General features: G+C 36.5%; 1 protein-coding gene across 1 annotated transcript in view; it reads left to right on the forward strand.

Annotated features, from left to right (window-relative positions):
• The window catches only part of LOC118931126 (metabotropic glutamate receptor 5-like), a 165,814-nt gene that overhangs the window by 11,844 nt on the left and 140,866 nt on the right, over positions 1–13,104 (forward strand). The window contains exon 2 of the mRNA XM_036923323.2: positions 2,273–3,133. Coding sequence (XP_036779218.2) covers positions 2,473–3,133 — 661 coding nt within the window. The 5' untranslated portion in view covers positions 2,273–2,472. The remainder of the gene's footprint in view (positions 1–2,272; positions 3,134–13,104) is intronic.

Below are 13,104 nucleotides of genomic sequence, written 5' to 3' on the forward strand. Positions count from 1 at the left end.
AAGAGTCTCCTAATCAGATTTCTCCAGTCCATTATCCAGAAAAATGAGCAGCTAGAACAACCTTTTCTGGGTTGAATTGTGCCAGTCATTTGTTTACATCTCCCCAAAGTCTTTTATTGCACTTTACATCCAAATTCTTTTAAGAACCTTTAAGATCCTACATGATCTGGCCCTTTATTTTATCTTGCCATCCTCATCTTGTGTCACTATCCTTTCCATTCTTTATGTGCTCGCCATACTTCTCACTTGACTGACTTCTTTTCATTCTTCAGTTTGTTGTTCTTTGCCTAATCAGGAGCCTGCTAAAGTCATCTTTTAGAGTACTGACCTTTAAGCCCCATGAGTATAGGGAGCATCTATAGCTGTTCTCTCTTGAATATTTAATTCCCAAGAGAGAATTATAGCATAGTGTGCATTAAATATTTGCTAAATGAGTTTAATGAATAAATGCCTGGTGTATAATGGGTGCTTGATGAAAGATAATGATGGTCTTTATCAATGTGCATTGCACATCTTTGTTACATTAGTTTCTCCCACTCAATAGATATTTGTTGAGTGAGCTAAATGATTAATAACCTATAACAGGAAGACAATCCTTCAGTTTATTATATAGAGTATGTATACATGCACACAAACACATACACACACATACACTGTGTCTCAATATGGAGAGTTTGTCTAAAATAACTAATAAAATGCATGGGATTGATATTAAGTTTTATTAGTTTGGTGGACCACTTCTAGTTTCTCCTAGCATGTTGATGCTCTTACATGATAAAAGGAGTTCTGTTTTGATATTACATTTGCTCGTTAACATTCTGGATTTAATAAGAAATTGTATTTCCTTTAACTTCAGGTGTTTCTTTTTGTCTGTGGTAGAATTCACATGATCATGAGAATAAGCATTGGTACCCAGTTTCTAGTCTAAGCAAAGTACAAGGAAAGCCTGAGAATTTTTATATAATTTACCAATTAGAAATTAGTTTAAGTCATTGTTCCCTTCCTGCTTGTCTACGATGCCATCCTCCATACCAAAACTGATTTTCCCCCCTCAGTATTGCCAAACACCAAGTTATTCTGGAAGATGTAGTTATTTGATGAGGTTTTTATTTTAGTGTTTGGCACTCTACAGAGGAAGCCTTCCTCTGTTGCCGTAAGAAACAATGGAAGGAAATGGTAAAAATGATGGTAGGAGTGGTTAGAACTGTTGTTCAGGTTACATTCATTTTGTGTCTGGACTTCTATAATTTTTGCAGATCTGTTGAGTTTTGAAAACTGTCAGTATTCTTGAAGAAGCATAATTGCATAAATTCCGGAAGAAACATCACCTGTCTTGGAAAGGTGGTGCTTAAGAAGTTAGTTACTTTAAAACAATTTGAGATCGTTGGCTGGTAGAGATGATAACATACAAAAGAAGTCTCTTATACAGTCATTTAAATAAATCACTAATTGTCAGTTCCCTTTTACAAATTATGTTAGAATTTGCTGTAGGCAACTTGGGACAAAATCTCCTTCTTTCCAGAAGTTTAAGCTGAAATAGATGATTATATTCATAGCTATACTAAGTCTAAACTCAGTCTGTTTAGAAGTATAGTTCCAGACGTGGATCCTTCCAGGCCTTTGAGTCTTCGTGATGTGGAAAATTTTTTTCCCTGTATCAGAGATACAAGGCTGATTACTGTGAATTTTATTACAAGACTCTGTAATTACTTTGAAGACTCTGGAGGACCGAGGGGGTTGCCAAAGAAATTTCTGTCCTCACCACCTAGCCACAGAATGCCCTTGGAAATTTAATAACAGAAAAGGTCATGTCTTGAATATAGATAGCCTTATTCAATATTCAAGACATTTGCATAATTGATATCTTGTGTTGATTCCCATAAGGGCAGCCTAGCAGATATTATCCCCATTTTTCAGACGAGGAAATTCTGGTGCTGAGAGGTTAAACAGTTTACTCTTTAATACTTCTTCACAGCAGAACTGGAATTTGAACCTGATTATTCCTTTCTTCAAAAACTGGTGCCCATTACACTATGCCTTGATGTCTATTCAGGGGGCATTTTACTCGGGAATATCACAACCCTATTCCTTCTCTCCTATAGCTCATTTAACTTGGAAATACCCACATGGCCTCATCTGCTTTTTCCTATCTTATATGGAAGAAATTATTTACTCGGAAGGTTATTCAAGTTACCATGCATTACATTTGAAGGGGGCTACGTAGGCTTTTAAAAAAATAACTTTAACTACCCATTCTATTTTTTTTCCCCAGGTTTTGAAGATCATGATCACATGGATGTATCTAACTAAATGGTACCTGGGGACATGGTGGTCCTTTAGAGAGCACATCTAAGTTACTGGCTAATTCCTTTGTTTGCCACTCAACATTGGACATTACTTGATTCTATCTACCAGAACTCTCCTAAATTTCCCCACCATGCTATCTTTATCAGCTTGAACTCCTTTCCTAAAATGGTCCTTCTCTTGATCCTGTCAGTCCTGCTTTTGAGAGAAGATGTCCGTGGGAGGGCACAGTCCAGTGAGAGGAGGGTGGTGGCTCACATGCCAGGTGACATCATCATCGGAGCTCTCTTTTCCGTCCACCACCAGCCCACCGTGGACAAGGTGCACGAGAGGAAGTGCGGGGCAGTCCGTGAACAGTATGGCATCCAAAGAGTGGAGGCCATGCTGCACACCCTGGAGAGGATCAACTCAGACCCCACGCTCTTGCCCAACATCACCCTGGGCTGCGAGATAAGGGATTCCTGCTGGCATTCAGCCGTGGCCCTCGAGCAGAGCATTGAGTTCATCAGGGACTCTCTCATTTCTTCTGAAGAAGAAGAAGGTTTGGTGCGCTGTGTGGATGGCTCTTCCTCTTCCTTCCGCTCCAAGAAACCCATCGTAGGGGTCATTGGGCCTGGCTCCAGTTCTGTGGCCATTCAGGTCCAGAACTTGCTCCAGCTTTTCAACATACCTCAGATCGCTTACTCAGCAACAAGCATGGACCTGAGCGACAAGACTCTGTTTAAGTACTTCATGAGGGTCGTGCCCTCAGATGCCCAGCAGGCCCGGGCCATGGTGGACATAGTGAAGAGATACAACTGGACCTACGTGTCAGCCGTGCACACAGAAGGTAAGTTTCCTTCACATCCATTGAGTGTGTCTTACTAGGCACTCAAAAGACTCCCTGTTAAAATTTCAGGTTTTGGAGGACTAAAATATTCCTCATTACTTGGGATGGTTTGTGTTGCCCAGTTCGTTATAGCAGTAATATCAGAAGGCCTGGGTGGCAGATGTCTTATGACATAAATCTAGGCTAAACTGAGTGTTTCTGTGGCCATGATTTGGCAAAATGAAAAATTTTTTGGAATATGCATTGTATTATTTGTACTTTGCTAGAAAATGCAGGAGATTTTTAATTTTCTAGATCTTCATTGAACACCTCACTTATTTTTTTAATATCTTAAGGTTGCTTCCACTGCATATTGTTTCTGACAGTTAAAGAGAGATGCACATAAATGCCTATTAAGGACTGAAGGCAGCCAGTTCTGGCCCAGATATGCTATAATAGAAAAATACTACTAGTTTTTACTACTGTTTTTCAAGAGAGTATAGTTAAATCTTAAGTGGAAGTATGTATGAATTGATTTTATCCTTATATAGAACAAACTAGGGAAATATGTCTTAAAATTCAATATTAACTTTCTTTGAAATTTATTGCTTCTTAAGGCTCAAAGCATAGTGAGGAAGGAAAATATCACTGAGTTTTTAAAACAATTTATAGTAATAGCCCCTTTTATGGTTTATGGTGTTTTTAAAATGTTTTTGTATACATCTTTTGTTAGTTCTTGACCCAGGCTGTTGGGATTGTTTTGGTTTGACTGACACAGGTTAAGTGATCCAAATTCATGAAATCATCTTCCTACAGCAACATACTGCATAGTCTAAGCACTGCAGAATATAAAAGAAGGTACAAAATACTTCTTGCATTTCATTGAATCATTCTGAGAATTCATTTTGAGATTTAAAAAATCTTGCAATAACACTGTCAATGTGGTCCAAACAATCCAATTCTGTATAAAATATGGGGTTGGGTTATTGGGAAATTAATGAAATGAGCAGAGTGAGCCTACTTCAGAGGTTGATAACCAATCAGTCGGATACAGCAAACTTTTCATTATCAAATGGCATAATAAGAATTTTACTGTATGGCCATTCCTAAATATCAGAGCTGCACAAAAATGAAATGGGGTTCTGCACTGGAGTGAGACTTCTATGCCTTAGGAAATTTTCACATATAAGTTTATCATGTACTGACAGAGATGTTGATATGTAGAGCTTTTGAGCAGTGGATAGGTGACTGGACTAGGAGATGTTTGAATTTTTTTTCTAATGCTGATTTTTATTTAAAAACTGCTACTTAATTTGATTCTTACAACAAACCAGTGGTAATCCAGGTATTTTATTCCATTTTGAAATACAAATGCTTTAGAGTTAAAATAATTCATCCAATATATAACTAATAGCAATTTCAGAGCCAGGAGTGGGGCTCATAGCTATGGACTTCTAGTTTAGTGTCCTATTATAATTTAACAGAATCCAGTGGAATCACAGCCTGAAGATATATTTATGCAACACGTATTTGTTAAGCACAAACATATGCATGGTCCTCTGATAGACCTGTGAAGGACAGCCCTATGTCTTATATATCACTACCCTCAGTGGGCATGCAGTCTGGCAAAGGAGATGAGGCATGGCTTAAGACTTACATAACAGTAATTCAGGATGACAGTAAATTATAAATATGTCTCTGAAGTAGGAGGGAGAAAAAAAATCAAGTCTTGCTCCGTGGTGATGGAGGCCATGGTGGGACTCTTCAGGAGGGAAATGCAAATTGACAGTTGAAATTCTGCATGAAGAATACTAATAATTGGTAAAAATTAAGATGGGGTGGGTTTCCAGTAAAGGACATGAAGAAATATGAGAAGGCAAGTAAAAAATATGATGACAAACTGCCTTACTTTGGTTTGCCTCAAATAAATAGTGTTTTAGTTTGCCTCAAATAAGTCATAAATCTTATCAGGGACTTCACTCTAGCTTCAGAAAAGTAGGGCTTGGCCGCTTTGTGGGAGGCGCCAGCTAATCCAAGATTATGTTCTAAGAGAAACTCATTGACATGACCATTGGCTTTTACTAATTTAAACTTTTTTCAAACCGAAATGTATAATAACAGTGATCTAATAAAATAATTATGACTTATGACCTATCCATACAATGTATTATTACATAGCTATTAAAATGAGTGACGTGTTTTATAGGTAATGACATAATAATGATCATCTCTAAGATCTTTTTAAGTGAAAAAGCATGGTGCAGTTTTGTATACTAGTATGTTATTTGTGTAAAACTGGGTTTATATAAACTATTTGATTGGTATTTCTGGACTTGTCTTATAGAAGAGCAAAACTGTTAATAGTTGCTCCTTCTGTGGAGGAGATCTAAGTAGTTAGAGGTACTGCTACTAAGTAATTACGTGGGGTGAAAGAGACCTACTTTTCATGTATACCTCTTACATTGAAACATTCGAAGTTGTGTATTACCAGCATAAATTACCCATTGTGATATGACAATTAAAATATACATTCTTTTGTTATATATACATTATATTTGTTATATAATAAGCAAATATTGTATCTGTTGGGAAAAAAAAATAAGCCATTGAAAATTCCATTGCCAGATTCAGGCAAATTTAATTATTTTGCCAAAAACAGGCCAATAGACATTTTGTTGCCAAACCCTGGCAAATATTTGGATGACACCACCAAGATTCAGGAGAGAACAAACTTCAAGTATGAACATTCAAAGGTTAGAAGACATACCCTTTGGCTTATTGTTTTATGTGATTTAGTCAAGAAGTATTTATATTGCTTTTATCTCAAGCATGTGGGTAATGAGGTTATGTGGTGTTATGTCTTACAATTTATCACTATCAATATAGGAGCAGTGGTAGGAAGTTTTGTGAGGTGAGACTTACCTCCAGGGTCAGAAGAGTGCTTGATGTAAGGAGCTGCAGCTCCGTCGGCTACTTTGGAAGCTCCCTGAGGTGGTGCCTGGTTTTGTTTTCTCCACATTTAGGAAGTCCCTGTGGGATTTTCCATGAAATGACAACACTGGCTCTTACTTCAACCTTTTTCTTTGCCTGGATTGGGGCAATTCTCTCTAGCTGTAGATCACTTAGCCCCAGAATCTCAGACTTAATTTCATGTCCTGTTAACTATGTTCCTTTGCTCACTTGCTATTCCTCTTTCTTGGAGAGTATGGAAATTTCCAAATGATTTCACATGAGGCATTTAAATCTTTGAAAAGATATTTTCCCATTTTCAATAAAGCCTTTATCCCCTCCCTCCAAAAATGCCCATTTATTTTATACTTAAGCACAGCACTCCCGTGTCACTCAGTCCTCTTGGCAGGTCTCACAATAAGACATTCCTTAAAAGAAGCATGTACTGTCACAGAATTCCAGAGGAGAGCACAGGGGACCAGGGTTTCAGTTTCAGTGTTAACCCCTTACACTTCTATGGCCTTGATTTATGCTTTCTGTAGGCTACAGACTTGTGGCTTGTTGCATTATGCAGAAATGGTGCCTAAGCTTTCTAGGCAAAGAGACTAATAGTATGAAAACAAAAAAGGGGAAAAAAAGAAAGGAATTTTAACGTGGACCACATTAGATTTTTGACAGTATGTGGGAAAGGAACATGAAATGACTCAGAAGAAAAAATATTGCTCCTCTTAAATGAGTCAGCCCAGTCAGCACTCTCTCTGCTCTGAGAAAATGTAAGGGTCCTTTGCCTCAGTGCCTCTGCAAACCTTGGTATGTGTATCCATTATGGCAGAGGATCAATGGTGCTTGCCCGTGCAGAGGGATGGCAGAGGGATTGCTTTGATGGTTTCCTTTGCTTTGTAACTTGATAGCTCCCTTCCTCTCCATGCAGCACTGGCCTTGTGACTGCTTTAGTCAAAAAAGCAATTGATGGAAGTTAGGACTTTCTTCCTAGTCTGTCTGTCTTGTAACACTGTCATCACCATGTGAAGGGTAAGAGCCACCCCAGTTTTCCAGATGAGTCCAACCTGACTTTAACTATGGGAGAGCATAGTTGCTTTCCTGACTCATACTTCATTCAGTCACATACGGTGCCTAGCTGAAGCCATAAACGTTACCCAGCTAAGCATAAATTAATGAGCAATCGTAAATACCTTCAAAACAGAGCCCAGTATAAGTATATTCATCCCAGTGACTTTAAACTCTATTTCCTGCCCCCCATGTTGGATACTACTACAACATTTATGCTTCAAAATCAAAATGAAATAAACTAACATGCTTTAATATTCTTGAGATTTAAATGTGCAATAAAACAGAATGTATTATTTTCATAAATGTGAAGTAAATTCTGTGGGCAAGAAAGAAAATTTAAAGTGCCTCACCTATACTCCTATAGCTAGAGATTCGGTAATTCCCTTAAAGCCTGAATGCTTTGGATAATCAAACGCTTGCATACATTCCATTATTACATGTGTCTTCTTAATCTAGTTCGCTTTCATAGAGAAAAATAATTACATGTTGGATTTTATACAGAAAACCATGCATATTGCATTTAATGGATGACTTAGAGGATAGTCTTACTTCACAATGTTGCTGACTTTGACACTCCACTGTACATCTCCAGGGCCTCCCAGAGTTCTTAGCACATAATAGGTGCTCAAAGATTATCTGCTGAATGGATGAATTTGTGTCAGCATAGAACCTAGCTTACTATTTTTTAATATATAGCACGTGGATAAATAGCAGACACTTGTAATTTTTCACAGTTATGCTTCTTTATAAAAATGAGGTGCCAAAATGCCTCCCTTGATTAATTGTAAAATGCGATTCACACCTCACTGCCTTTTTTGTTTGCACTGCTTCTTGAATTATTTCCATCTAATGATATAGGAATGCTAATTTTTTCTAGCAGAAAGAATATCAGTGATGCTCTGAAAAACATAGCAATATGCTGTACTGATAATACAACGAATCAAGCTTTCATTGAAAGACTTCCGGTGAGAAACACAGTCTACGTGCTCAGTTTAACTTTTAAAAAGTGCTAACATGCTTTTCCCATCCCATTTTTTTTTACTAATTGTATCAGGGAAACAATTTAATTTGTAGAGATGAGAAATGTCAGTGTGGGCCCTACTGAGTATTCTTTAAAAGGCTTTCATTTTGTTTCTCCAGCGGCAGAATAGTATTGAGAGATGAGATAAATTCCGAGATGACCATGAGACTGATTCAGATATGCAAACCCCTGTGAGCTTTTAGAATGTTAACCCTGGAAGGGCCTCGGTGTGCCTTTAATCTAATGGAAACAGAGAGAGTAAGGGCAAGTAATGTGACATTACTTGTACATTACTGAAACTTAGTTATGGAGTTGGGTCTTGGAACTCAAGATTCTGGCCCAGAATTCTGTTTTTATATCGTCGGTGGGGATAATTTCTCAAGTTGTTTTCCGCCCTCACATTCCTTCTCCATATCATTGCTTCATTCCTTCCCCCGTCATCCAAATGATGCCAATCTGCTGAAGGCTTTAATGCTTCTCTGAAATGGCAGGAACCACGAATGAATTCATTCATGGAACAATTAGCTTTTGGAAATGCTACAATCCCTTTGACCCAACTTGTAAATTAGATGACGTGCTTCTTTGCCTGGATCCTATTGAAGGTTTGTGGAAACTTTGAAGGATTTACCTTTGCTTCACAAAAATTCTGAAAATTAATGACCCGTCCTAGAAATCTTTGTGATTATGGATTGATTGCATAATTATATTTCTTACCCTGCCCTAACAATATGTAAGATCCAGAGGCTTTTAGGTGGATTCCTCATTAAATTAGAACATGGACCCATAATCTGGGAAGTACAGTGACAATCTTAATAATAAAGAAGCAATGTTTTGCATGCATCTGAACTTTTTCCCTTTGTATTGGCACAGTGTGGCTTCAAGGAAAAGAGGAATGCACTTTTGATTCTTTTCCCTTCCCTAGGAAACAAGAAAACACTTTTTGTTTCCCCACTGAGAAAATCTTTTGAGCGTATTTTATGTATCTTTTTCTCAAGCTTTGAATGTAGCACCTGGCCTTGTTCCGATGGAAAGAATGAATTACAGTAAAAAGAAGATAAATTAAGAAGGAAGCTTAAGGCAGTGAGTTGACCTCACAGAAGACCTTTTAATGAGTCTGTTGATGAGTACAGACAGTATCTGGCTGTTTCTATTCACATCTCCACTGCAGACTCCACACTCCTTCCTTCAGATGCCAGTTATAGGAAGAAGCAGTATGGTACATATTTTTTTAGAGCAGGAGAACATATTGTTAAATGATGTACCCTTATGTATGAAACACTTCTTTGGGAATTCATCAGGACTGGGAGTTATGAAATCTCATTTGGCACATTTGCAAATGCTCCAGAAAGACTTCTCAATTTAACAAATGTTGAGGAGACTTTTTGGCAAGAGTTAAGATAGTCAAATATGTGTTCATTTTAGAGGACTTTGAAATGAGAAGTCACACCCCAATAATGCATTTTATGCATCAATTTTTGCACACAAAACTTTAAAAAGGAAGACGTTGTCTAGTCAGTTCTTTTTCAAAAAGCACATCATAACCCACGAGTTACTTGTAAAACCAATTTAGTGGGCTGAGACAGGTAGTTAATATAGAGTAGAATAAATTAGGATAAAGTGGAATATAAATATCAGAGTGTATTCATGATAGTAAGAATAGCTATTGTTTTGTAAATTTTTATTTTAGTTACACATGGTCATATGTGTACAATGGGTTACCATTTAAAATGTATCTCTTACTATGTCTTAAGGCTAAAAAGAATACTTAAAAGAAACTTACTCTACTTTCTCCTTAATAGGGTTAATAAATTTTTTTCTAGAGAAATGCAATCCACCCACACAGGCATATTGTTCCAAGACATTGTCATTTGGTTTGTCTCTCCCAGATGGATGGGTTTTAAGAATTCCAAGGCACCCATGCTGGGAAATGATAGGGACTTTGAGCAAATATAGATAATTAATATATTGTTGATAAATAGCATAAGCATTAATATAGGACAGTGGCGAGGACACTGGAAGTTGGAGGCAAGTTCCTAGTGTTTTTATTGAAGTATAGTTGGTATATATATATATATATATATATATAATATTGGTTTCAAGTACAACACAGTGATTTGACAGTGACCTGCCTTATTAAATCCTCACCCCAACTAGTGCAGTTACTGTCCATCAACATCGATGTTACAGAATCATTAACTGTATTCTCCATGCTTCATTTCTATCTAGTCCTCCTGGTTTTTAATCAGAGATCAAGACAAGCCTGGAGATGTTTTATTTTTTTAATGTCCCACTACAGTGTGTTAAAAACAAGTGCTGGAAGATATTAATTATAATTTTGGTATTAAAAGTTTACATATAACAAATTAATGTTGTCTAAACTAACTCTGCCCAACACACACATTTACATAAATGCATGAAATACAATGTGATGTATTTGTATTTATTCATAAGAGGGTATATTCCTTGGTTATATTAAACAAATCATGGTGTACCACATGTAAAGTGGTGTGTAATAAGGCACAAGTTTAAACATAGGAAGGGACAGTCTTCTTTCAGTTTTCTCTGAGTTTCCCAAGGATGATAAGTATAATCTCATTTGATGTGTAGTCAAGTCTAAATCTAAGCTCTTTGGAGAATGGGAAGATCAGACCATATACCATTAGTAAAATAAAGTGAGGTAAGATATGAGAGAGCTCTTTTAAAAGTTAACATCATTCCATGAAATGAGTAAGCTACAATTCCATGAAACAGGTAAGCTACAGTGGAATCCTGACCTTGAATTCACAGTTCATTGCAAAGACACCTCAGGAATCTACATTTCCTGACCCTTTGGAGTCATTCTACTTAAGTAGAATCACGATCACAGGCAAGTTTGAGTAAAAATCCTGATTAATATTCTTGCTAGTGGAAGGACTTTGGACAAGCCACTGACTTCAGTTTCCTAATTATTCATCTGAGATAATAATATCGTAAGACTGTCATGAAAAATAGGGATGAAGCACTTAGCGTCAAGGGTGACATAGCAAGTACTCAGTAAGTATCTTCTGAATTAGCCTGCCAAGGACTTGCCTTGCCTTATCTTGGATGTGAAGCAAAAAACCCATAAATATATTTCAATTTGTTTGCTTAGTTAAAATTGATTACTGAATACATTGCAGAATTAGTCAGGAAAGAGATCAATCAGTAAATGTCATGAGTTTTAGATCCCTACCAATTTTCCATTTGGTAGTTAGGCTTGAAATCATGTAATACAACATAGGATGTTTAGTGCTTTGATGCAATTATAACTAGATCCTCTAACCTGTCCTCCAGTTGCTGAGAAGCATTATGGTATAGTACAGTGAACAAAGTCTAGAAAGTCCCAGAGCTAGACTTTTAGCATGATTATGTGTGTGTGTGTGTGTGTGTGTGTGTGTGTGTGTGTGTCTATGGGGGAGAGGGTGGGAGTGTATGGAAACCAAAGAGAGTGCAGATGGAAAGTTAACACTGTACTTTAGGCACTTGTTACTTATTTTTACTTTTATAAGAAGTATGAACAAATCTTTTACAGTTAAAGAAAATAAGCACAATGGCTGTATAACATATTCGTAGATTTTAAATTGGACATGTTCCTGTACCTTCAGTAGTCGGTATTTGCAATTTGTCAATGAAAGCTAAGTTACAGCACACCGAAGCACAGCACAGGCCTGAGTATAAAACCAGAAGGAAATCCTATGGACCTTACGAAATAAAGCATTGTATCTAATAGCTGCATTCGTTTCAAAACTAAACTGATGCTTACAGATTGTTATAGCTCAAAAATGATGATAATTATTATTTATCTAGTGTTTACTGTTTTATCAGAAATTTATCAAAGTGTTTTACAATCAATGAAATGATGAGTTTGGGTGCTATTATTAGTACATTATTATTATTTGAAAGTCTCTGCTATCCATTGCTACAATGAAAAGTAGACTAGAAATAGAATAAAAAGGGCTGTGTTCCTTTTCTCAAGAACTCTAAAGCAGAAGTATTTGTATCCTTGACAGTTTCTTCACAAACCTTTTTCATATTTCTTTGGTTATACAGCTTCTTTTCAAAGTCGTCTATCCACTTGATTTGGGTTAGGATTTCAAGCTCTGCGTCTCCCTAATAAGAGTAAAGAGACATTTTGCCAAATGATGAATTTTTATGCTTTAGAGAAGCTGGAGAAATGTAAGTAAAGTAAGATATATTGAAGTGTCATGTTAGTTTAATTTCAATTTCATGAAATGTGAAAAAATTACATTACAAATTAAGCTGATAATTAATATGTTTTTATTGAAGTAAATTCAGAAAAGAAAAAACATATCAAGACTGAAAAAAATTAAACAGGCTACCTGCATTATTCATAGTCAAATTAATTTGATTGCTTTCAATCCCCAAATTAGTCCACTCAACAGTTATTACACGAACGTAATTCTCATTTTTTGTTCAGAGGAAATAAAAAATATGTAAACCATTAGTTTCCATCACAATTAATGTTAAAACTCCATGTTTTAATTTTTTTAATGTATGCTGAAGAATCAACCTAGCAATATTAATTATATGACTGTAGTCATATGTAATTGATGGACAGTAAACCCTCACATAACAAAATATTAAAAACAAAAAGGAAAAATTCAAGTTATTTGTGAGTTTGGTGGTACTTCCATTTGCAAAGTTGCTTGAGGGTATAAAAATAAAAACTGGTAGCAACACTCTCGATGATTTGAAAGGAATTTTTGTACAAAACATGTTATGAAATGTTGATGCAATGCAATGTATTTAAATGCAAGCATAGAGTAGGTAAAGAACACCTGAGAGTTCAAGGTCTAGGTGATGCTGACGAATGAATTAACTTACTCAGTAGTACGTTAGTTTGTTAGGAATACACTGTACTAAACTTTGTGGTACACACCATGAGAAAGGCGAGGAGGAAGCACTTGCTAGC

This window comes from Manis pentadactyla, chromosome 9 (assembly GCF_030020395.1).
Source record: "Manis pentadactyla isolate mManPen7 chromosome 9, mManPen7.hap1, whole genome shotgun sequence".
Classification (NCBI taxonomy): domain Eukaryota; kingdom Metazoa; phylum Chordata; class Mammalia; order Pholidota; family Manidae; genus Manis; species Manis pentadactyla.